We start from the raw sequence: 27094 nt of genomic DNA on the forward strand, positions 1-27094 counted from the left end.
TGTCACACTGTGCAAATGACTATATTGTGACAGAATCTCACCAGGGTCCCTCAGCATTTTCATCCATCATGTCCACCAACCAGCATGCCTAGAGAATGAACCTTCTCAAAGATAGGGAGCGTTGGAAGCCTACATCATTCACAACTAGTGCTTGCTGTGATTTTCTCACTTTCCATGTGGGTGTAAGGAGAACTGAGCACACCAATGCTTGTGAAAGGTAACTTTATAACAGGCTGCCTATGAGAGAAGTCCAAGTAGGCATCGTTTACTATTATGAAGACATAGGTACTTGTCTGTCTTTATAAATACTAAGATCAAAGCGGCAAAAATTGTGCCTAGATTTAAGCTGTAAATAGTAATACCTCAGGTATAAATATCCACATGTACAGTAACACATGAATATACGTATATACAGTACACATTTATATACAATGTGGGTTATTTTAGAAACGTTTATGATTTTCATATGGAAATACCAGGAGTTAAAAGAGTGTAAAAGAGTTACATGAGTGTTTTTACATATGTAAAAACTGATTTTAGAAAGCCAATATTTATACATTAAAATCCTAGGGATTAAAGGCCCAAGAGATTGATCCCTTTAAGACCTCATATATGGCCCTTAATAAAATGAGCACTTTTAAAAAAAACCTATACATGCCATTGAGCGGGTGTATAAGGCAATGTGGAACTTTTTTTCCACATACACATGCATTCACATTTGTGAAATGTGAATGCTCATGTAGAGTTTAGTCCCACCCAAGCTCCACCTAAACCCCAAACCACCACCTCTTGAAATATCTAAGTCAGTTGGTAACCTCGACCCTTGAGGGCTACAATCCAGTTAGGTTTTCATAATTTTCCCAATGAATATGCATGAGATCTATTTGCATGCAGTGCCTCCACAGTAAGCAAATATTGTTCTCACTGCACATGCCAGCATATACATGTGCTCTCCTGCAGGTATTTTAGAAAAAAAAAAGTCTTGATGGGTAGATAATTTTCTTAAAGTACCACCAGGATTAAACACATCCTGACCTGGATATTTGGTTTCTAAATTCTATTTAGAATGAGACCTCATGCACAGAAATCATAACTCCACTTGTCCTCTGACCACACTCCACCCCTGAACATACCTGCAAGAGAGCCACACAAAAGTATGTGCATTGTGGTTAGACGCGTAGTATGGACTTCTGTTAAATTAAATAAGCTTAACTCTGAATATTCCCCTTTATGTTGGTCTTGTGGTCATGAAAAAGGCACACTAGATCATATGTTATTTTACTGTCCCATGGTTCATGATTTTTGGCAGGTGTGGATTCATGTTCAAGCACTGTTACATATGGATATTTCCTTGACATATGTGGGTATAATTTTCAATCTCTTTGAAACTTCTGCTGATATGACTAATAAGAGATTAATAGCAATTCTTACTGTTGCAATTCAAACAATTCTAAAAACATAGAAAGATACGTCTTTGTTATCTTTTCAATTTTTGGTGGAACTCAGTTTGCTTAATTGGTAAATATGAGGCAACCATAATGGAAGAGAGGTAAGAAGGAAAAATTTAAAAGGTTGTGGTTACTTTTACAAGAATATGTAGACAATGGTTGAGTGTTATTAAAGGATAGATAGGTATGCATGTACAGTATAGGTATTAATGTATGTATGGTTTTTCACTCTCTGCAAATGGGGTGGGATGGGAGGGTTTGGAGATAGTTCTTCTTAGAAATTTCATGAATACCCTTTGCATTGTGATGATATAGTTTATAAACAAGCTTTTCAGAATTTATATTCTCTCCTGTTTGAATGTATGTTTATTATATAAAAATTCAGTAAAATTTTGGAACTTAGAATGAGGCCTCATGCACAGAAATCATAACTCCACTTGTCCTCTGACCCACACTCCACTCCTGAACATTACCTGCAAGAGAGTCTACTTTTATGGAATAACCCTAGTAATAATTTGATTAAAACCCTACATAAAAAGACCTACATACTGAAAGAAAACCTCAATAAAATTACCCCTTGTGAGGGACTCGGTACCACATTACTGATTCCCCATAATGATACTCCTTTACATTGGCAAAACTACCTTAAACCTTGCGCTCCCAACCCAGGGGAGGAGGTGACATAGGAAGGGCAGAGTTGGAAGGGCATGACCGAGGGACTATTAAAGCTCAGGACACAGCAAGATCAAGAAGGCCCAGAGGAAATAATTGGAGCCCTACTCTCTGTGCCTCCACCAACTACAGGTGATTTCCATACAGAGACGCTATATGCATGTAGGGCAAGTTCATCTTGGAGCCTTGCAAAACTGTGTGTGTGAAAATCTGACCTGAGGTCAGCCAGTAATTGTTATCTGTTGAGAAACAGAACTTTATCTCTGGATCCCAGGCACAAGATAAGAGAATGATACTTTTTGTGGGGGGGCGGAGAGACAGTAGTGGTAAGAGCAGATAGCATAGCTGGTTTTAAGAAAGTTTCAGACAATTTCCTGGAGGAAAAGGTCCATAGTTTGTTATTGAGAAAGACATGAGGAAAGCCACTGCTTGCCCTGGATCGGTAGCATGGAATGTTGCTACTCTTTAGGGTTCTAGAATCTTGTTACTCTCTGGGATTCTGGAATCTTGCTATTCTTTTAGATTCTGTATGGAATGTTGCTACTCTTTGGGTTTTGGCCAGGTACTTGGGACTTGGATTGGCCACCGTGAGAACGAGCTACTGGACTTGATAGACCATTGGTCTGACCAGTAAGGCTATTCTTATGTTCTAGTGCACGCCATGGCCCTACCTAAGCAGATCACAGGAGGACAATTTGAGAATCTAAGAACTGGCTGTATGTGTTTATATTCTTCCTACTTCTGAACAGGATTTTCCCCAAACCTCAGCACATTAATAAACTAATTTATATTCATCTTTAGCCCACTGAGTGTCTGTTTATCAGGGCTCTGTATGCACCCTTATTCATGATCCCCCTTAGTGACTAACTATTATTGCCACCTTCACTGCTGCTGCTCCTTCGCAGCCACAAAGCTACGGTAGCACTGTTGCCGCAGTCAATGCACCAAAGCCCATAGGAATTGAATGAGCGTTGATGCATTGACTGTAGCAGCATTGCATTGCTATCACAGCTTTGTAAAAGGGGCCCTCACTCTCTTGAATTCACTGGGTGTTTTATTTATATATTTATTTCCAGTCATTTATTTGTAAACATAGTAACATAGTAGATGATGGCAGATAAAGACCCCAATGGTCCATCCAATCTTCCCAACCTGATTCAAATTAATTTTTTTTTCTTCTTCTGAGCTATTTCTGGGCAAGAATCCAAAGCTCTGCCCGGTACTGTGCTTAGGTTTCAACTACTGAAGTCTGGCAAAGCTCACTCCAGCCCATCTACACCATCCCAGCCACTGAAGCCTTCCCCAGCCCATCCTCAACCAGATGGCCATATACAGACATAGACCATGCAAATCTGCCCAGCACTGGCCTTAGTGCTTCAATATTTACTATTATTTTTGGATTCTAGATCCTCTTTGTTCATCCTACGCTTTTTTAAACTCTGTCACCATTTTCTAAAAAAAAAAGCACTTGTAGAAAGTTACAAAATAAATATCAGCTAACATATATAATTATCATCATACAAAACATAAAATAAAACAAATATTTTCCTTTCTGCTGCTACTGTTGCTTCCTAAACTGCTCTTTTTGTTCCACTGGGTATTTTAACTCCAAATATTAAAAAAATAATAATAGATGAAATAAAAATAAATTTTTAAAAAACTTCTCTCATATTAACCCTCTCTGCTGTTGATGTGCCTCAAAACAAAACCATAACTTTGGAATCCACATAACATCTAAGCAATCAAACAATAGCTCAAGTTAAGTAATACCACCACCCATTTAATGGAACAATATTGTCTGCAGCTCCTTTATTAATTCATTAATTCAGACACAAATTTAGGCATAAATGACATAACCCCAAATTTATCCCGGACTTCATTTTCAATGGCTAGTCATCAACAACCTAGCTCATAATTTCCAGCATGAATTCCTAGCAAGCACATCAAATACTTAGGATAATTTTGGCGAGCATTGTGGTGTCATCAAGGCAACACCTCAGCTTGGAGGTGTTGCCTATTATTTGTACACATCAACCCCACAAAATGCACTCCCAGATTTCCCCACCTAATTGGCCACCTGACATAAGGCCTCTTAACCCTGCATAGCTGCAACCCACATAGAGTCGTCCACTTATAGAATTATTCCGATACTGCTTGTTAATGACCATTTTAAACTCATTTTAAAGTGCAAAACCTCCACGTGAATGTTTTAAGATAATTCTCAGTTACAATATTAACACTTAGGATGAATCACCAGCACATATTAATGTCTTAGACGATAATATAGATACAGTTAGCTGTTTTTCTCACCCCCTTCCCTGCTCCTTTTGCCTCCTTCCCTATAGTGTTATAAAATTCCATATTAATGCTGGATTTTACTAAACTGTGGTAGAACTTCTTACCGTGGGCTGGTGAGGTAAATGCTCTAACGCTCATAGGAATTGAATGAGCGTCAGAGAATTTACCTCAATGACCCGCGGTAAAAAGCTCTACTGTGGTTTAGTAAAATGAGCCCTAGGTGTTCAATACATTAGAAAGTGTAACCCATTTGTTAACTGATTTTTCTCACTTGTTCAGCATTTAACACATATTTAAACTCATATTAACTGTCTAATACATCTTAATATACTCCATAGTACCTTAATGCGATTTGTCACAACCTTTTCAAGTCCAACATAGATCTACATTTTCAAATATTGTGTGCTGAGCTCACCAATCTCTACATAGTATGCAATGTAGACATGGGAGAGAACTCATATAGCCAAATGAAAAGCTAAGGAAGCACTGAAGGTTCTAGTAGATAGAAATAGTCTTACTGGGTCAGACCAGTGGTCCATCTAACTCAGTAGCTTTCCCTGCCCCTCCCCACCCTCTGCTCCCCGCTGACCCTTCCATCTCTCCCTCCCATCCGAACCCCGACTGCAAGACCAAAATGCCTGGTAACAAACGGCAGGGTCGGCAGCACAGGCTGCATTACGGCCTTCTCACACTCAGGCGTTCCTCTGCCACATCACTGATGATGTCATCAGCAACGCGGCAGAGGAACGCCCAGGCATGAGAAGGCTGCCGATGCTGCCATTTGTTACCAGGTATTTCAGTCTCGTGGTCGGGATTTGGATGAGAGGGAGAGATTAAAGGTCGAGGGGATGCATGGGGGGATATGCGGCGGCGGGCGGATGGGAGGGATTAGAAAGATGCTGCACAAGGGGATGGGTGAGAGGGTAGGAAAGATGCTGCACATGTGGGGGAGAGAAAGGAAAGATGAAGAATTGGGGTGAAGGAAAGGAAGGGGGAGATAATAATTGCACATAAAAAAAATTAAGACCTACCCCGAAAATAAGACCTAGTGCCTTTTTTGGGGCCCAAAATTAATATAAGGCAGTGTATTATTTATGGGGAAACCGGTAGTAACATAGTAGATGATGGCAGATAAAGATCCGAATGGTCCATCCAGTCTGCCCAACCCTACCCACTCTTTAAATTACTGATTCAATTTAAATTTTCCTCCTTCTTAGCTATTGCTGGGTCATATCAGTTTGACTTTGGAAATAGCACTCTTAAGACATCTGAACAAATCTCTCATTTTCCTATTTGTCTGTTTTCCTCAAGGATATCTATACTTAAGACTAAGGGCAACATCTTATATGTAGTGGTGCAGACACGGCATCGTTTTTACTAGCTGTTCTTTTTCTGCGTGTGTACTCTAGTTGTCTTGGAAAAGCGGCATCCAGAACAAAATGAAAATTGGATAGAAAATGGACATAGGTGCGTCATATCAAAGAAATATTGAATAAGATAAGAACAAGACCACTTAGAAAAATTCTATGTGAAAGCAATATTGATTGAAGGAGTTTCTGGCGTTATCTGTATTGATCACATCTCAACAGAGATGTTAAAAGAAAGAGGTCACAGGGTAGCCACACATTGATCAGAAAAAAAAAAGAAACCTCAGGTGTTCTCTTGGTACCTCATTTTTTTTAGACGGACTAAAGGATTACTTTTTAACAGCATAAACCACAGAAATGTAGGCTAATGTCACAAGGGCAACTAAAAATAAACAGGTGCCTCACATTTGTTGTCCTGAGGAATGTTTTCTGCACCGTCATCTCAAGGCAGCTGACAAATGGATGCAGGGATAGCAGGCTGCTTCTCATCCACACATTCATTGTGCAGAGCAAGTCATTAAGCAGTGTCTAGGGCAGCAAAAAATAGATTTTGATTAATTTCCTTGACTTTGCCAAGACATTTGACAGCTTCTTCTGCCCTTGACTGTGAATATTCTATAGGAACGTAGTTTTAATTAATATCCCGTTAACATAACAATGGCACAGTTATATGCATTGGATGATCACCCACAATTATTATTAATTTATAGCAGTATATTGTATAATGATACTTAAAAAATCAGAAACATATTTTAATATTTGCCTCTACATTTCTGAATGTAGAATGCTGGATAAGTAATCTCAGTGATTTAAGTGCCTATCTTAAACAATTTACTTCCATATAGTGCAAGAATATATATATATATATATTTTTTTTTTTTACAAAAAATGCATAGCTACAGGAAATATTTCAGCATCTAATGTTAATTGTTTGATGAATTCTCAGGCTGAATTCCAGTAAGATTATTAATTCTCAACTTCTTATTCTTTTGTTCTTTTAATTTAATTTTTCTTGGAGATTGTCCAAAATGAATCTAAAGCTGCTAGGCATTTCAGAAAAGACAACTGCTAGGGAGTCTCTCGTGTCTGATAATTGTATATATTTGTACCACTTGCTCATTGCTAATGACCTTTAATCTAAGGCAGGCAAAAGGAATACAAAATGAAGTCAACACGTTTCATTTCTCTTGTGTGGCAGGTATTTCAACCACATTCTGTCAGCCAGGTCAATATTCTGTGCCTGTTGGCTAAGTAACTACACTACAGGTTACTCTATAAAATAGGCATTGATTACACATGTAAATTACTAGAATAGTGATATATATACTGTATATACTCGAATATAAGTCAATCCTAATATGTCAAGACCCCCATTTTTGCCCCAAAAAAGGAAGAAAAATGGTTGACTCAAATATAAGTCAAGCAGCTTAATAGTCAAGTATCCTGTCCTGCCAGGATCTGCACTTAGTGCCTCCTCCCTCCCTCTCCCCAAGCCCCTCTCCTCAACGGGAGCGCGAGGACTTCTACATGTACTGGGGGGCTTCCCCCTCACAGCACTAATGGTAAGGCTTTAAAGTCATGGGACCGGCGGCGCACAATGCCTTGCATGTAATTGGTGGCGTGTCTTTGGCGGCGCACTTTAGTTATGGATCCACATTTTTAAAATGATATTTAAATTGGTTTTAAACAATGCAGTCATTTACCACACCGATTAACATCTATTAAAATGATTTAACTTAGACGGCAGTAGGGCATCTACCGCTGCCTAATTTACGGTGCCGTCTAGAAAATTAGGGCCTTAAGGTCAATTCTAGCTTGAAGCGGTAACCAATGAAGTCTCCTGAGAAGTGAGGAGACATGAACTTTTCTTTGCAAAAACCGAATGGGCTGCCATGTTCAGTATCAATTGCAGGTTCTTGAGATTACCTGCTTCTATTCCTCCATAAAGGGAATTACAATAGTCAAGTTGTGACAACATTATAATTTGGACCAAGGTGGCAAAATGGTTTGCATCAAACAATAGGCGAAGAGATCTCAAGCAATGCAAATTACCAATGACATGCAGAAGTTGAGAATTCACCACTCCCACACCACTTTCTCCTGTCCTTCTCGTGGAAGCTGCCAGCTTCGCACCGTTCTTTTTGTTTATTTTTTATTTTTTCAGTGTGTATATTTGTAAAATGACTGCTCAGCAGATCCTTTACTAAAATACCACTGGAACTGAGTAGATCCCAATCTGGATATCTCGGTTTCCTTCTCTATGGTCTAAGTAAGCACCCAAAGTGGTGAACTGGGTTAGAAACTGGCTGTCGGACAGACGCCAGAGGGTAGTGGTTAATGGAAGTCGCTCGGAGGAAGGAAAGGTGAGTAGTGGAGTCCCTCAGGTTTCAGTGCTGGGGCCAATCCTGTTCAATATGTTTGTGAGTGACATTGCTGAAGGGTTAGGAGGAAAAGTGTGCCTTTTTGCAGATGATACCAAGATTTGTAACAGAGTAGACACCGAAGAGGGAGTGGAAAATATGAAAAAGGATCTGCAAAAGTTAGAGGAATGGTCTAATGCCTGGCATCTAAAATTCAATGCAAAGATACTTAAATTTTGGAGATCCATTTGGGATCAAGTGAACAAAATATTAGAATGGTATCATAAGTCAATGCCACTGGATTTTCTATTTGGTACGTTAATGAGGTCTAAAAGCCAAATATCTGCCCAAAATAACAAACTTCTCTATATAATGACAGGGGTTGCCATACAACTCATTTTGAGGAATTGGAAGAACTGTGATAGATTAAATTACACTTTCTGATAGGAATCTCTCTGTTATACTTTTAAAACGGAACGTTCAACGGCCGTACAACGGGGACGGAATAAGAAATTTATGGATGTTTGGGAACCATTGACTAAGTTCTGTAAGGAATGATAATTGATTTTATTTTATCGACCCTTAAGCATACACATCCAGGGTGGATGGGGGGGGGGGAGGGTTTTGCATTGAATTTCATTCAGGAGTTTTCCTGTAGGTATGTACTTTTTTCTGATTATTTGATGGGGGCATGGGGGAAATGGTTGTACATTAATGTCTGTAAGTTAATGTGCGTTTCGTGTATATTGAAATTGTTTGTTTGCACCATGGTAGTTTGGAAATTTAATGAAGATTTACAAAAAAATCCCAAACAAACACTGCTAAGCCGCCTGCAGGTCTAGGCAGGGGTTAGCTGTGTGACACTCAATAAAATAAAGGCTGTCACCAATTAGAGATTTGCATGCAAAAACAAATTTGGTTTGGTTTGAATTCATTTTCCCTTTTCATCTGTTTAATTTGTTTTTAAATCACAAAGCTCATTTGTTTTATTCATTTCTTATGTGTCTATTAGAGTTAATATGGGAAGCAATTCATCTCATCTTGAATTCTAACTGTGGGGTTTTCATGTCAAGTTTTATGAAGCTTTCTTTCAGGTATTTGCAGCAGAGGCAATAGTACCTTAATCCACCGAGATTAGCATAAGAACCTCACAGCACACTAACAGAGAAGGAAAGGGCATGAGTAGTCCAAGTTGTTTCAAGAGAACCAACAGGGGTAAGAATAGACCAAGCCACTGTGAGAAACGCAAAGTGGTTTCAAATTATGACATGAACTTCCTAAAACACCAAAAGTGGGGAAAAATAGCACATAAAGTGGAGCAAACATCAAAATACAATTTTTTTTTTTTTTTTTTTAATTGCTGGGCCCAGGGACTGGAATCTGTTATCACTGAGGGGTCCTTTTACTAAGGCGTGCTAAATGCTAACGCATCCATAGAATATAATGGACGCATTGACATTTAGCGCATGCTAAAACGGCTAGCGCGCCTTAAAGGACCCCTGAGTTTGAGAAATTTATCTGATACTGGAACTTTTAAGAAATTGCTAGAAAACATCGTGTTCTAAACTACCTTTGGGGAAAATGTGTAATGGATGGAGGAATATGAAACGATCTGCTGATATATGAGGTGAATTTGTGTAAACTCAGTTGGGTTAAGTGATGAAAGATCGGTAGACTGGTTTGCTAGTTGATAAGAGCCAATGTCACGTGAGCTTGAATTAGACGCCTCTGATGATTATGGTACAGTAAAACCTTGGTTTGCGGGCATACTTTGTTCCGGAAGCATGCTCGTAAACCAAAGCACTCGTATAGCAAACACAGTCGCTACACTGCGGGTGAATTGAGCATGATGCTTTTATTAAATTCAGCCGCGCTCGGCGTGAGACGTGCGTATATTGTGCGCTCTTGAACTGCGGATGCTTGTATTATGTTCAGCCACGCTCAACGATGCGATGCGACGTGCGTATGTTGTACGCACATGACGTGACGCATGCATGCATGCTCATACTGCAAGACAAAGTCGTTTATCGAGTTAAAATTTAATAAAATGTTTTGCTTGTCTTACAAAAACACTGGCAAACTATGATAATCGCTATCCAAGGTTTGACTGTATTTTGGCTTTAGATATTGTTTTTAATGCTGTATATTTAATTATTCTGAATGTTTTTATGTGCTCTGCCTAGGTTTGTGGCAGAATATATATTTAATAAATAAATAATAACACCAAACATAAGAACATAAGAATTGCTGCTGCTGGGTCAGACCAGTGGTCCATCGTGGCCAGCAGTCCGCTCATGCGGCGGCCCTCTGGTCAAAGGCCAGCGCCTTGAGACTAGCCCTACCTGAGTACGTTCTGGTTCAGCAGGAACTTGTCTAACTTTGGCTTGAATCCCTGGAGAGTGTTTTCCCCTATGACAGACTCCGGAAGAGCGTTCCAGTTTTCTATCACTCTCTGGGTAAAGAAGAACTTCCTTATGTTTGTACGGGTGACGGGTCAAAGGCGCGCGAGGACAAAGGCACGCTGACAACCGAGCGCGGACAACTGAGCGCAGGGCTTAAATCACACCGAAGAAAACCCGTATTTTAAAGGGCTCTGACAGGGAGTATGGGGGGAACCCCCCTCTACTTAATAATGATCGCACTGCCTCACGCTGCCCTGTTGGGGGGTGTGGGGGGTGTAACCCCCCCATTATACTGAAAACTTAACTTTTTCCTAAAAAACAGGGAAAAAGTTAAGTTTCCAGTATAATGAAGGGGGTTAAAACCCCCCAAACCCCCCACAACGCCAGCGCGATCTCTATTAAATAAAGTGGGGGGGTTCCCCACCAACACCCCCTTTCGGAGCCCTTTAAAATACATTTTTTCTGCGGCGCGATGAAGTCCTGCGCTCAGTTGTCCGCGCTCGGTTGTCGGCGTGCCTTTGTCCTCGCGCGCTTTAGACTATGAACCGTTTCTACGAGGTGAAACCCCCCCACACACACACACTGACGGTGACATCTAAAAACACCCAAAGAGGGGTGAAGTATATCAGAACAGTGGCATTAATACCCAACAGTATTCAGAGAAAGAGGCAAAGCAACACTGACAATGGCGGCACCACCCCAAGGTACCTGAGACAGGGCAGAAGGGCACCAAGAATATCAGTAGTAGGAAAAGTATCAACACCAACACACATTCAGGTCCTGATTCTGCAAGCGGAGGGTTATCAGAAGTCCGGATTTACCCAAACATGTCCTCTTTTTAAAGGGCATGTCCAGGTGTCCAGACGGCTTTTCAAAACCCATCACATCGAGTCAGGACGGGCATCCGCCATGCGCAGATGGAACACGGTGATGTCACATGCACTTGCGCGTGCATGTGACATCATCGCATTGCCTCCACGCCTGCGCGGGTGCCCTCCTGACCAACGAGAACATGCTGAGGGGGACGGGGGCAAGTGGCGAGGTTGGGGAAGTGGTGTGGGCATAACGGGGTGGGGATGGGTGGAACTGGGGGGGCGTGGCGGGTAGCCCTATGTAAGTGGTACCTGCTGCAGCAGGTGTCTACAGAACAGGTGCATGCTACATGTCAATCACCGCAGACGTTACTTCAAGAATCGTGGCTCCCAAGGATCCTAGGTTCAGCGGATGACCACCAGGATGGTCTCGGGGCTAAAGGGTCTCCCGTACGAAGAAAGACTGAGCAAATTGCAGCTCTACACTCTCGAAGAGCGTAGGGAGAGGGGAGACATGATTGAGACATTTAAGTACATCACAGGACGGGTCGAGGTGGAAGATGATGTCTTTCTTCTCAAGGGACCCTCGACCACAAGAGGACATCCGCTCAAACTCAGGGGAGGGAAGTTTCGTGGAGACGCCAGGAAGTACTTCTTCACGGAGAGAGTGATTGAGCATTGGAACAAGCTTCCAGTGCAGGTGGTCGAGGCACGCAGCATCCCAGACTTCAAGAACAAATGGGATACCTATGTGGGATCCCTACGAGGGTCATGCCAAGGGATAGGGTCACTAGGGTATGGACTTGAATGAGCGGGTCAGTAGAGTGACAGTATAATTACAATTATACTTTAGGGGGTTAGTAGACTTAAGAGGGTGGGTAAATGGTGTGGGCAGACTTGATGGGCTGTAGCCCTTACCTGCCGTCATCTTTCTATGTTTCTATGTTTCTAGATGCCCGAAATGTAGGCCATGGTTTTATAGGCCTATATTTTCGGTGCCTAGAGTCCTTGTTGAATCGTAGCTAGCATTGCCTAGTGACACTGAAGCCTGGCGTTTCAATGTCACTAGGCGCAGGTCCCGGAGGCCACCTGACATCGCCTAATTATTTTTACTAGGTTTTAATTGGTTTTTAATGGTGCAACCAATTATTATGCCACTTAGAACAAATTGAAACCCACTAAGTTAGTCAACAGTAGGTGTGGATTTAGGCACCTGCTGGTGACTAACTTTTGGTGACTTTTTGAGAATAAGGGCAATGCTGATCAAATACGCAAGAATAGTATCATGCATTTGTGTAGTGTAAGTGCCAATGGTAGAAGCCCATAGCTCAGGTCCATTCTCCCCCTGTACAAAGTACATTGCAGACCCTATCTCAGCACCAACCCAGTTCACATGAAGCTTCCTACATGCTAAACAAAAATAGAATCTATTTTTTTAAGTACCGGAACGTGTTTGGGGGAAGACAGAAGGCCTGTACCATGCTAATCGGTCAGTGTAGCCAATGCCTAAACTAATTTGAATATAGATAATTCTTCAAGTCATATAGGAGCTCATAGAAATTCAACTCCCCAGGACCTCAGCAATACCACTCAGGGCTCAATTACTTTCATAGCCCTAGCGTTTTAAGTATCCACTCATCACTGGCCCATTATTTTTTAAGACTTCTTTTTTCAAGTATAATAATCGCTTGGCTTATAGGTTTCATCTACCCACACCAGCTTTTAAAAACTTTAAAGTTTTATAGCATTTTTATATAAACAAACAAGCACTATTCGTGTGGACATTAGTCTATCAAGTGGCTGAATATCACTGCTATCCAGAGACCCTTAGAAAATATTTATTCAGTGGCAGTATTTGGATAGTAACTATGAACTCGGTATTATCCTAAGTGCAATTTTGTGCTGGGCTTGGTTGAGGAAACAGCTGTTGATGACAGCCAATGATGTTCAGGTTATACTTTTTTTTTAAGGATTATACTCTTGACTATGCATATTGCTGCTTTGTCAGTTCTTTGCAAATGGGGAAAGAAAGGCCGTTAGTGTTTCTGCCTTGTTCTTCATTTTGTCAGCATACTGGGCAGGCTTGATTGCCTTTTAACTCTGTTCTGTGTGTTTTCTCAAAACACATCAGTCTTTATGCTTATCTTGTTATCATCCTTATGACAGTTCTATTATCATCAGAATGTTCAATTCATAATCTTAAGTTCTGTAGTGTGCTTTTCTGCATTGTCAAGTTAATTACAAAATTTTCTTGGCTTGTACCGAGCTTTGATTGGATTTCACTTTCATCTACTCGTTCTGTACAATGACCCTTGTCCTAGTTAATTCTTATAGCCTGTCTTCGTGATACCAGACAGAGCTAAAACATCATCACACATCTACAATTCAAAAGGCGCAATATGGAGCAAGGCAGCAAGAAGAAAGGCATCAAGATTACCCATCTCAAAGTCATCGGTAGAACTATGCTTCTTCATCATACGAATCTCATTGTAATTCTTGAGCGTGATATAATAGGAGCAGGACATTGAGTGCAAAGCAAGAAGAGTAGCATCGGCAGAACGAGGAACTGAACCAAGAGAATGACAGACAACAGAAGACTGAGCGACTGCAACATCAGCTGTAAGTGCGGCATGAATTGGCTAATGTGCCATGAAGGGGACAAAATAGCCATAACAGCAGCAGGGGAATCTCGCAGTGCCGAGCAAGGAGCCAAAAGCACCAATAGTGGCATCATTACGCAGTGGCAGATTTCTCCCTCCTTCTCGTTGGGGCAGAAATGCTGCATGATAAAGAAACCGGTAGCGGATATGGGGCAACATTATTTGGTCTTCCATATAAATTGCACCCAAAACAGGTGTTAAAATCCATGAAAGATTGTTCTGATCACTGGCCAGACCAAAATAACGTTAATAACAATATTAACAAAAAGAGACAAACCAACCTTATCAGAGAAGAACCAGGAGTGAATAGCGGGGGGCGAACACAAGGTGGGGGGCTCCGGGGGACTAGGGCAGGATGGGAGGAAAAGGGGCTAGGCAGGGATAGATGGAGGGAAGGGGCGGTGGGAGGTTTGAAGAGTGGACTCTCCCAGCGCAGCCATTCTTTTTGTGGCGCACCTGGGAGAGCAAACAGACTGACCTGATCGTCCCCTTGTTGCATTGGTCTCCTTCCGACTGCCTGCAGCTATTCCTCAATGGGCCGCGTCCGTCGTCGTCGGTGTGTGTGGGGCTGGTGTTTGTGTCGGCGCAGCCGCAGAAGGAGAGAGACAGAGAGGGAGAATGTGCCTGCTTGCGGGAGGCCTTTAGAGTGAGCCCCTTTAGAGGAGGACAGGAGTGCTCTCATGCGCGAGTTCACCCAGCGGCTGAGAGCGAACCACGAGGAGAGGAGGGCAGGAGTACTCTCGTGTGCGAGTTCGCCCAGCGCAAGTTCGCCCAGTGGCTGAGAGCGAGCCACGAGGAGAGGAGGGCAGGAGTACTCGGGCACGCAGCGGCAGAAAGCTTGCCGGTTGGCAGGGTAAGTCGGGGGCGTGGTTGAGTGCTTCAGCCGTGTGGCCGGAGTGTATTTTGGGGAGCAGCCTAGCAGCGGAGAGTAGTGGCAGCACCAAGAAGCGGGCTGGTGATATGCATGGGGAGAAGGGGTTGAGCAATGGCGGCTGGATGGAGAACAAGGGGCTAGTAGTCAGGGCGCGGGGTGGCCACGTGTCGGGCTCCAAGATGGCTACCAGTATGAGGGTGTGGAGAGAATTATGTTTGGCCATGTGGGGAGGGCCCAGGGCAGCAGAAATTGAATAACCAGCCCTGCCTTTGGGAAATTGGCTTCAGAATGTATAAGTTAGCAAGAAGCAATTTTAGCAAGACGGGAAATGAATTATGTAGTAGTACTAGAAAGGCTTTATTGAAGAAAGGTTTTATTGAATTTAGGTACATGTATTTTCATGCTGGCAAGATACTTTATGAGGATTCACTGAACTTGTTAACCAAAAAAAAAAAAATAAATTTAAGCAGTTTGCTTGATCATTGCCATATGCCTGAAGGTCATCAGGTGGGAAGCTAATTATGATATGCAAGGGCATGATAGTCAGAAAGGGCATGTATTAATCTTCTCAGGCATAGACTGCAGTGGTCATGAATTGTACATATATTTGCTGTTGCTATTTTGCTCCTATTCTTTGCCAATAGTATCTGCTTGCAGGATGGCTCCGACAAAGAAGCCACCCTCAAAATGGAGTGCCAAGGCTCCTTCAGCGAAAAAGACTGCCAAGGCCCCTGCACAGCTGGTGTTGGGGAAGGGTCCGAAGTGAGCATCACAGGCGAGGAAAGAAACTACACTGAGAGCAGGAGCATCTACATCGGCAGATGGTGAGATGGAAGTGCTGATGCGAGAATTTAGGGAAAACATACAACGATTTGGGGTCGGCGAGATGAGACAACACATGCACAATACAGGGCCGAGACAGAATCCCACCTCGCGAGTGGAGGAGAGCGGGGCGTCATCCACGGCATCAAGAACTCTGCCAGTGCCAAGTCTGGGTGAGCCAAGCACTTTTGTTATGCCGGGATCCACTGAGCCCAGCACTCTTGGTTTGCTAAGTCCGAGTCAGCATTAGGCGGGCACATCGGCCGGGATATCAGACAGTGCGGACGGGGAACTGGCCCTAGCAATTGTGAAACAGCTCTTAGCAATAATGGCATACAATATACAATGTAGCACATGAAATATATCGTGTAAAAAATATATCTATCATCAACAAAACAAAGAAGAAAAATATACCAAAATACAAATTAGTTAATCCAACGATTCTCCAAAAATTAATGGGTGTAGATATAAGACCTTCTTAGATAGGACTCTAGCATTTCAAGCTGGTAGGCAACAATCTTGCTTAGGTAAATGTATTCAGCAAGCTATGTTATCCTATTACAGTTTTCAGAAATTAATTAAGACCACTTTGTTCAATAAGTTTATTACTTAGTGAGTTTTATTATTGAAATTCTATTTTACAAATATTTCTATGTTTTACTGTATTATTGTATTTCGCTGATTGTCCAGCTTTTTTTAGTGTAAACCGCCTAGAACTTTTGGTTATGGTGGTATAAAAGAATAAAGTTATTATTATTTACTCTCCCCGGTTTCGGTCATTGCCGCATGCTGAGGCCACCATCACGTGAGCACTTACTGACACCTATTTTCTAGTTCATGCGCTAATCCTGTGTTAATTAGTTAGCATGCGGCATTGTAGTTGTACTGACCTATTAGCACAGAACGTGCCTACTGTCCGCTAAAAAGCAAATTCTAATTTTTAGCATGTAGGTAACCCCTCTTAAACACCCCCACCCCTCAAAATCCACCTGTACCCTTCCCAGTACCTTTTTGTAGAAAGCCGGCCGGAGTGATGCCTACTCCCTTTGGCCGGCAGGCCCACCTCTTCCGAATGGTGGGCCTTCCCCTTCACAATGCATCCTGGGATGCACCAGGGAGGGGCCTAAGGCCTTGATTGGCCCAGGCGCCTAAGATTCCTCCCATAGGAGGGGCTTTAGGCACCTGGGCTAATCGGAGTCTTAAGCCTCCTTCCCATTGCATTCTGGGATGCACTGAGAGTAGCCTAAAACTCCAATTGGCCAGATCCCTAAAGTGGATGAGCCAGAGCTTATTACAGGACTAAAAATAATTCCAGAAAATATTGCACAACAAAATGCCCCATCACCCTGCCCAACAAAATCCCCTCTACCCCCTAAAAATGGCCAACTGAAGGTAAATTCCTGCCACATTTTTATGCAAGCAACCTTTAAAAGAAATGACAAAACTAGTATTGTTTCCAAAATCACAACCAAGGCCTCATTGAATTACCCCTTTATCATAACTTAATTCACTTACCCCCTAATCCCATGTCCCTGATCTTTAAAAAAAAAAAAATACTTTGAACTGGGTGACAGGCACCCTCAGGGGATGGACAACTGAGCCTGTTGTAGCTCCAATACACAAAATGTCCCACTATCTCATCCTGCCCTTTATCTCCTACCTTCTGGAGCCTTCAGAGTCATTTGTGTAAGCCATAAAATATCTTCAATCCTGAAAAATTCTATCATATCTCAAAATTTCTCATCATATTCAGCCTGTATAATCCCTCATACATTTGATATGCTTCCAAAATAGAATTTGAGCAAGACAATAAAATTCCATATGGCTCCAACTCTTAGAGGATCCATACACTGACCAAATGTAAAGAGGACCATATCTAATACACCATCTTCTTCATGTTATTATCCTTCTTCATCATACCTTCCTTGTATTTGAAATTGTTAATGTTGCTCCCTACATTTCTTATTCAGGGTCTTTACTACCTTTCCTTACTTAGAACATAATAATTACCATACTGGGACAGACCAAGCCCAGTATCCTGTTTCCAACTGTGGCCAACCCAGGTCCCAAGTATCTAGCTAGATCCCAAGTAGTAAAACAGATTTTATGATGCTTATCCTAGGAATATGCAGTGGATTTCCCCAAGCCATCTCAATAATGGTCTATGGACTTCTTTAAACCCCGCTAAGCTAACTGATTTCACCACATTATCCGGCAACAAATTCCAAAATTTAATTACATATTTTGTGAAGAAATATTTTCTCTGGTTTTGTTTTAAATCTACTTCTTAGTTGTTTTAAGTTCAAAAAGTTTTATTTATTTTGAAGCATAAAAAATGAAATAACCTGTAATAGTCATGTCACAACAGAGCAACCATAAAACAATAGTAAAAGTTTCTACACAAATCTACTTCTTAGTAGCTTCATCGCAAAAAGTCCAACTTATAAAATATTCTTAATATTTAATTATTTAATCACTCAGCTATAGACTTTTCTCAAATTTATAGGCTGCCATTTTTAAGATGTTCTATAAACAGCCTGCATCTAGAAATATTGAAATCTTTAGCACTTGCTTTAGGAAGAAATAAAAATGATATTTATGCATGAACAAATGCTTCTGAGCAGTTTTTTTTCCAAGCTAAAGCCACTTCTGCAGTACAATAGCTTCCTACTAATCCTACCACTTTACTCAGATAATATAGCCTGTTATGCTCTTTAGTGAAAAACGACTGACTTATTCAAAAGAGGTCAATTATGCCACAACTGCTATCACAATAAGCTGTGTAATAAAAAGATAAAGAAAGTAAAATGTATTGATATATGTTAATCCTATCTGCTCAGAATTTAAAAAAAAAAATTAAAGCAAAATACTAGTTGCATGCTTATGGTTCAGTTTAGCCTAATACAGGATAAGAATGCTACTACGTGTATTTCTTTTTAAAGAACAGTTTGTAGGAGATTCTGAAAATTCTAGAAGCCTTATCTCTGATTATTAAAACCTATTTTCTGGGAAGAAAAGTGAATCTGGTCTAGCTGCAGAAAATTAGACTAAACAATGAGCACCTAGAAAAGGATCTAGGTGCCACTGTAGACATTATGGGGCTCATTATCGAAACAAAAATACATCTAAAAACCCGCCCAAGTCGTCACTTGGACGATAAAAAGGACAGGTCATCCAAGTGATGATAATTGAAAAGGATTTTTAGACGTATCCACGGACCTTTTAGGCCTAATAATCACTCTGTATGCCCATAGCAGAAAGGGGTGTTTTTGGAGGAGTGGTTTGGGCGAGATGTAGGCGGGATGTGGGCTGAGCTAGCGATAATCGAAAGTTTAACAAGACTGCCTAGACGGAACTTATACGTTGTGACTTAGTTGATCTAAAAACAATAGGTCTAAGTGCCCAAAAGGAATCCAAGGTGGCCAGATAACCACTGCAAGGACAAAGTAAAGACTCCCACTCACTGACCCCCTCACACCGCAATAAAACTCGGAATAGAAACATACATACCTGCCTCCGGAACATTAGCACCTGGCATAAGAAAGCCTAGTAGAGCTGCACAGAGGTGGTTTAAGTAGTCTGAGAGGTGGGCTAGAGATCCATAGAAAGGAGTACCCAGGCCCATAAGCTACCCTAACCACTACATTCATGGTGGAAAATATGAGCCCACCAAAACCCTACTGTACTGCCATATAGGTGCCACCTGCAGCCATAAGGGCTATTGGGATGGTAGACAGGTGGGTATAGGAGGTTTTGGGGGGCTCACCATGACCTACAAGGGAATTGTAGTGAGGTGTTTATATGGCACCCTTTTTGTGAAGTTCACAGCAGTGCCCCACTATTCTGTTGCCATGACTGGGTGACCAGTCCATCACTTGGATGATCCCTCCCATGTCCAAAAGGTCTTTTTCTAGGCGTTTTGGAGTCTGGATGTTCAAACAGCTGGATGTATACGTGATTCTCACATTATTGCTATGACCCATGAAAAGCTGTATTACACAAGTATTTACATATTGGCTAACCAAGGCTCCCAAGGCAGGCTGTGGAGACTGAAACACGTGCGTGTCAAGCCATCTCACACGATTTTGTAATTTGTGGAATAAAATTGCACACCAACAATACTTGTGATCTCCGCTGTGTTTGTTGGTTTCTTGACTTGATTGTGGAGGTTTTTCTCCTGGTTTTTCTTGCTCTCCTGCGCTCTATCCATATGAATACTCCTTTTGTATTTAAGCTTATAGGACAATGTTTTATCACTTTCTGACACTTACATGCATTAAGTGCTATTATTTTATTATATTTGCATGCACACACATGTGAGCACCTAGCTATACAAATGCCCTTTGTGTGCTTAATGCTAGTTCACACATTAACCCCCTCTTTTACAAACGCATAACGTGGGTGTAAGCGCCAGCAGCAGCGGTAACTGCTCCAACGCTCCTAGGAATCGTACGAGCGTCGGAGCGGTTACCACTGCTGCTGGTGCTAAAATCCACCCTATGTGTTCGTAAAAGAGGGGGTGAATGCTTAATGCAAGATTTTATGATAAAATTGCAAAAGGAGTGGAAGAGGAGTACAGAAAAAGGCAGGCTATTAATTAATACAATTAATTAATAGCAAATCTGGCAGTTAATGTGAAAAAGTTGCTTTCACTTTTTGAAAAAAATAAACATGACCTCCTAGAAATGGTACTGTGAGTCTACCACTAGGGCTTGCTAGCACCCTATTAAATTAGGCACCAGCCAGGGCAGGAACAAGTGGACATTGAAGTAAGGTAAATCCAAAGGGATCTACAGGGGTTAGGGAAAAGGATTAGGGTATAGTTAACTGGGTGGGTACTTCCTTCTGAGCCCCACCACTAGGGGAAAAGGTAGTCTGGTTGGGAGGTTGGGGGGAGGAAGGGTTGGAGGAGAGAGGCCCCGTTGGGAGCCACCCTAGAGGGATAATCAGTTTGGTGCTGATTCCTGTGCAATGTTCAGGAGCATCTTGCTATGGCTTGGCAGTGAAATAACCCCAGCATTATTTTAACAGCCTTACGTTCAATTTGGCACCTAGATGTAAAACACACCCAAAATCTGTCAATGATCTGCCCCGGTTCTCTCTTTCTGGTAGGTGCCTTGGACTAGAAGACTACCTGAAAGTTGTAGGCACTTACCAATTTCAACATCTATCACCTAATTTATTTAAATTTGTCAATTATGAGCTCATTATTGCTTCTGATTAAGCTTTCTAAATAATTAAGGGGGGTCCTTTTACTAAGGCATTCTTACCGATTTAGCGCACGCTAATCGATTTAGCGTGCGCAAAAGATTAGCACGTGTTAATTGCTAAGGCGCCCATTATATTCTGTGGGCGCCTTAGTATTTAGCGTGTGCTAATCTTTAGCACGCGCTAAATTGATTGGTGCGTCTTAGTAAAAGGACCCCTAAGTTAGCTGCCTAGATCAGCTGGGCTTATAGACTGAACTTCATGCATCTTTTCTGCTAATTCCCAAAAATGTTTTTGACATGAATTATCAAAGTCACTATCTTAATGAAATGATAGTTTGATTGCCACCAAGTTTCATCAAAGAGCATAAAGACCTGCAGAAGTCACCTTATTTGATTGATTTTTCTGTTGACATTATCGGCGGGCCTAAAGTTTGGTTTTATTTTTCAACCTTTAAAATCTTTTTGAACTTACTGTACAAAGAGTGCAGTTTACTCCAGGGGCACTGTGACTACAAGAATCTGCATTGTAGCCTTGCCATAACAAAAACAGGTGCAACCCACAGAATTTGTTCTGGAAATTCATTTAGTTGGATGTATATTCTGATTTTTGGTATTGCAACTAAACTTTATTGCTATTTTCTGCTTTATTTCAGAACCTGCCGATAGACCTCCAGTGCTTCTGATTGCTAATTCTGAAACAATTGAAGTATTGAATCTCAACAGCATTAAAACATCTACAATGAGCCAGGTGAATGCAAATGAAATTCATACACTGGATTTTATGTATGAGAAGAGCACAGTTTGTTGGATTGGATCCAAGGAATCATCAAGTCAGCTGAAATGTTCCAGGTTAACAGAAACATGGAATTTTACAGATGTCTGGGAAATTAAGGTTACCCAATATCTTCACAGTAAGTATTCACAATTTTTTCTTGGTATAATCCTGAATAATATGTCCATATTACATTACATTACGTTTATTGACTTCTATTCCACCTTAACCGTTCAGTTCCAGGCGGATCACAATAAGAGGTATTGAAATATTCATATGCATATCGGAGCTGCATGAGTTCAGTCCTTGATAGTCACAAACAGATCAAATTTTCAAGAAATCCTTCCTGAATATGGTTTGCATAAGATATATTTGCATAGGATGGGGATGATATACATACCGATCTATTACATGCATATTCATTAAGGATGTGCTGAAAATTTGACCTATTTTCAGCCGTCTAAGACTAAAATTATGAATCCCAATATATACAAATGATCACCTATCTTTAGATGGAAAAGGAAACACAAATTTTCTTCTTTTTTATGTTGATACGTGGACATACTTTTATTTCTCTTATGCATTAAACATTACAGCTTTCGAGTATGACATACTGTTTATTGCTTCTTTGCTATTTACCTCTCTGACATGCAGTGAGACTCAAAAATGAGATGGGTACGAGATATCATGCAGTGATAAGTGTATTTGACAGATATCATATAGGCAAAACTAGAAGGAAGGAAAGTAATGGAACTGTTATTATTCAGAGAAGATATGTTGAACTGCTTGGTTTCTAATCAACATAAAATAACTCATTGCATTTAGTTGTCATACATGAGAAAAGAAAATGTCTGGTTACTTCAAGAAGCTGGTAGGGTTCAGTTAGGTAGGCAAAGCATTACCTGAGTAGTAGGACTGTAATAAAGGTTATCTTCCTAAACAGCTATTATCTAGAAAAGCTTTTTTGCAGAACAACTAAAACTTATTTCAGGATAGAAAGATAGTATATTTTATACTCGTGTATACTCCAAAAAGCATACGACACAGTATTCAAAGGCCCTCTAACTCACTAATTTTATATATTGCAATCAATATTGTGCACACAATGTAATTGCTTATTAAGCCAATTAGCGCCAATTGGACGCTAACAACCTCAAACGGGAGGTTTCAATTCTGATTTCTACATTCTATCTAAAATGGGGTTGTGCCTGTAGGCAGACACTGAAGGCCTGATTCTGTAATTGGGAGTTCCAACTATAGGTGGTGGTAGGTGTTAGAGAATGACACGGTGACAAAATTCATCACCGTTCCCGTCCCCGCAGATAACCGCGGGAAACCATCTTCATGTCATTCTTTAAGGAGAGAGGGAAGAATCAGAGTATGAGTGTGACAATTGAAGAATGCTGGTGTAGAAGGACTGAGGTTGAAATAGACACTAGAAAATGACATGGGATTATTTCCCGCGGTTATCCGCGGGGACGGGAATGGTGACAAATTTTGTCACCGTGTCATTCTCTAGTAGGTGTGTTAAAGCTGTCTGGCAGCCAATCAGTATGTACGTAAAAAACAAACAAACCAACCAAAAAAAACTCCCTGTTGCAGGACGCCTGCACTGTAGGTATATGTTATGGGTCTAGGGAGACATATCGGGGCACTTAAGCTCACCCAAGGCTGAGTCTGGACATGGTTTAGCCCAGAAGTGGCCTTGGGTGAGTTTAAGCATCCCTATACATCTCCCTAGAGCCATGATACATGCCTGAAATGTAGGCCTGCAGAATGCTGGCCTACTTTTCATCGGAAAAGTAGATGCGCTAGATGAGCTGATCGCGGCATGGGAATCTCCGATCAGTTGAGCCGGTTGGACTCCATAAAACTGCAGCTTTGGGGAATCCTGACAGCTCAGCTGATCAATGGAAAAATACCCCTGCCGTGATCAGCTGAGCCAGCTGCAGCAGAGGATCCCCCTGACATTCAATCCCTGAGATTTGCAGGAGGGATGCCCACTCCCTCCTGCTTGGCACCTCCCAACATGCATACCCCCCCCAAATCAGCAGGAGGGATGCCTACTCCCTCCTGCCTGACAACCCCCAACACACAAGCCCTCTCTGAGGTTGGCAGGAGGGATGTCCTCTCCCTCCTGCCACTGGCCCCCTGAACCTCCAAACACCCCACCCTGACACCCCACGAAACCCCAACACCCCCATCACCCCATACCTTAAGAACAAAGGCAGGCCGGAGGGATGCCTACTCCCTCCTGCCGGCAGGCCTGCCTCTTCAAAATAGTGGGCCTTCCCCTTCCAGAAGCATCCTGGGATGAATAGGGGAGGGACCTAAGGTCCTGATTGGCCCAGATTCCTACAGCCCCTCCTATAGGAAGGGGTCTTATGTGCATAGACCAATCAGGACATTAGGCCTCCTTCCAGGTGAATCCAGGAATGCACTGGGAGTGACCTAAGCCTCTGATTTGCCCATTTACCAGATACTATAGGAATTCTGAGCGTTAAAGCATTTATCATACCTGCCTGCAGTAGCAACCTCTACTGGTGTTTAGTAAAACCCAGCATTAATTAGTAAATTGGCTTAATAATGAGTTTTAACAAGCTCATAATTGAAAAAAAAAAATTACTTCAGAGACAGGATCCCAATCTTTTTAGGCACGAGTATAAAAGATCCTGTCGCATGGTGTCTAACACCAAAGTAGGTGTGTTTAAGGATAAGAGGCTTAGGTGCCGCTAGGTGTAAAACCCTGGCCTACATTACAGGTGCCTAACTTTTAAGTTAGAAAATTTCATTCAATTCAATCTCTCAAATTCATTTAAACCCAAAACGTATCGGAAGCATCAGATGCACCACTCCACCGTCCAATATATGTTTTTCTAAATGGGGAGAATTTTTGGTGTTAATACATATGAAAAAATGCTCAGGCCTATGAGGAATTAACACCAAAACTTTTCCCCATTAAGTAAAACATATGTTGGACAGTGGAGTGGTGTATCTGAGGCTTCCGTTGCGTTTTGGGTTTAAATGAATGTGAGAGATTGAATTGAATGAAATTTTCTAACATCTTGGAGTAATAAAAAAAAAAAGATTATAATTATTGCTCTAAGTATAAATAACAATTGAGACCATTAGTGATAACAACTAAGGGCTCCTTGTACAAAGGTGTGCTAGCGTTTTTAACGCACGCACCAGATTAGTGCGCACTATAGTGCGCGCTAGCCGAAAATCTACTGCCTGCTGAAAAGGAGGCGGTAGCGGCTAGCGTGCACTATTCCGCGCGTTAAGGCCCTAGCGCGGCTTTGTAAAAGGAGCCCTAAGTTTTAAGTTAGGCACCGCTAAGGTTGATTCTGTCATGGGTGTCTTAGTGTGATTGACTTGAAATTGGTGCCTAACTTTAGACGCCTATCTTTTCTAGATGATAATTACAGAATCTGGCCCTTAATGCATTTGTGCATGTTAACCGATTAGCACACGTTGACATGGGAGCTCTTACTGCCTCCTAAATAGATGGTTTTAAATGCTCAAATGGTAAATTTTTTTTTTTAAAAAAAAGGCTGTATGCTAATGGGAACATTATCACACTGTCACAATTTAATAGAAAATGTGGAGATTTTATGGTCACAGCTAAAATGGTCTTAGCATATGGTGTAAAGGCATGCTGAGTCCTATTTTTTACTGCAGTGCAAAGGACCCCTACATTTGTTAAAACATGTTTTCTGTTGAAAACGATTCTAAGTTCTGATCTTAGATAAGCTAAGCATAGAAACATGATGGCAGATAAAGGCCAAATGGCCCACCCAGTCTGCCCATCCGTAGTAACCATTATCTCCTCCTCTCACTATTGGCTAAGACTCTTGACACCTGCATTGTGATGTCATAGAGCTTTATGGTTATAGAAACATGATGGCAGATAAAGGCCAAATGGCCCATCCAGTCTTCCCATCCGCAGTAGCCATTATTATCTCTTCCTCTCTCTCTAAGAGATCCCACATGCCTATCCCAGGCTTTCTTGAAATCAGACAGTCTTTGTCTCCACCACCTCTACCGGGAGACTGTTAAATTGATACGATGTTGTATGAGTCAACTAACTATTCTATCATGAAATTCATTGTCATAGATTTTGCTCTCTCTTATCAAAAGAACATTCCTCTATTGAAAATTGTAAGATAATTCCACAGTTAGATGAACATGTCGTTTTTCTTACAGTAATATATTGTAACTCATTAAGGCACTGGATATTTGAAAACTCTCTCAAAACTTTTTTGAAGACAAACTTAAAACTACAGCTCGTAACATTTTTTAAGTCAACACACCAAGGAGTTGTGTCCCTCTCCCCTCCCTAATAATTTTGTTTTGCTTCATTTTATAAATATGTACAATAAAAAAAAAGAATAACATCACTTGAGACTTCCAATATGTAAGTGGCAGATTTTATAACATATGTCTCATTAGTACTACCAGTTAAGCATTCAAGTGCAAGATTTTACAAAAATGGATATCCAAGAGGAACTATTTGAGGAGCCCAGTGCTGGCCCTGCCATTTAACAACTCTGTTTTTTGTTCAGGGCCTCACTTTTTGTTTTTCTGCCTGTAGTGGCTTTATGCAAATGAGGAGCCACAGTAAGCCTCTGCGCATGGCCTTACATCCCTCCAAATCCTTGTCAGATTGCCCCTGAAGGAGCCAAGTTGTGGAAACACATACCCCCCTCTTTTACAAAGGTGCACTAAGCTTTTTAGCGTGCGCTAAATATTAAACAAGCTAAACACGCGCTAAATGCTAATACGGGCATGTTATCCTATGGATGTGTTAGCAGTTAGCGTGCACTAAATCCGTGCTAAAACACTTAACGCGCCTTTATAAAAGAGGGTCATAGTTTTCACTGAATCAGTTAGCTATGTTCACCACAGATATAAGCGGAATTTCACTTCTCCAAAATCCTAACCTAAATGAGCAGGTAGCTGCAAACTATAAATGACCTAAATCAGCCGTAAATGCAGAGTCACATTGTTTCTTACACTATAGCAAATACATTCAATACTTCTCAGATCCAGTCAAAAAAATACCCAGAATGTGCCCCTGTCAAAACTCTGTGTGCCATAAATGCGTACAAGCATCAACTTTTCTAAAAAATTGTAGTTAATATGTAAGGACTTTTCAATGTGTAAATCTGCTATTTACATGTGCAACTGTTACAAACGTCCCCCCCCCCAAAAAAAAAATATAGAAAAATGATTTGTCTCATTACAGACTCATAGGGACCATTTTAGTAAAGTGTCATACAATCTGGGCATAGCTAGGGTTATTAGACGTCTGGATTTCCCTGGACAAGTCCTCCTTTTCAAGGATATGGCCGGGGGTCTGGATGGCTTTTCAAAACTAAACGAAACGAAACCTTA

General features: G+C 41.3%; 1 protein-coding gene across 1 annotated transcript in view; it reads left to right on the forward strand.

The window, feature by feature from the left end:
• The window catches only part of LRP1B (LDL receptor related protein 1B), a 1445547-nt gene that overhangs the window by 246019 nt on the left and 1172434 nt on the right, over positions 1-27094 (forward strand). Inside the window, exon 4 of the mRNA XM_033944130.1 lies at positions 21579-21836. Within this exon, the coding sequence (XP_033800021.1) occupies positions 21579-21836 (258 nt within the window). The remainder of the gene's footprint in view (positions 1-21578; positions 21837-27094) is intronic.

Source organism: Geotrypetes seraphini, chromosome 5, assembly GCF_902459505.1.
Source record: "Geotrypetes seraphini chromosome 5, aGeoSer1.1, whole genome shotgun sequence".
Classification (NCBI taxonomy): Eukaryota; Metazoa; Chordata; class Amphibia; order Gymnophiona; family Dermophiidae; genus Geotrypetes; species Geotrypetes seraphini.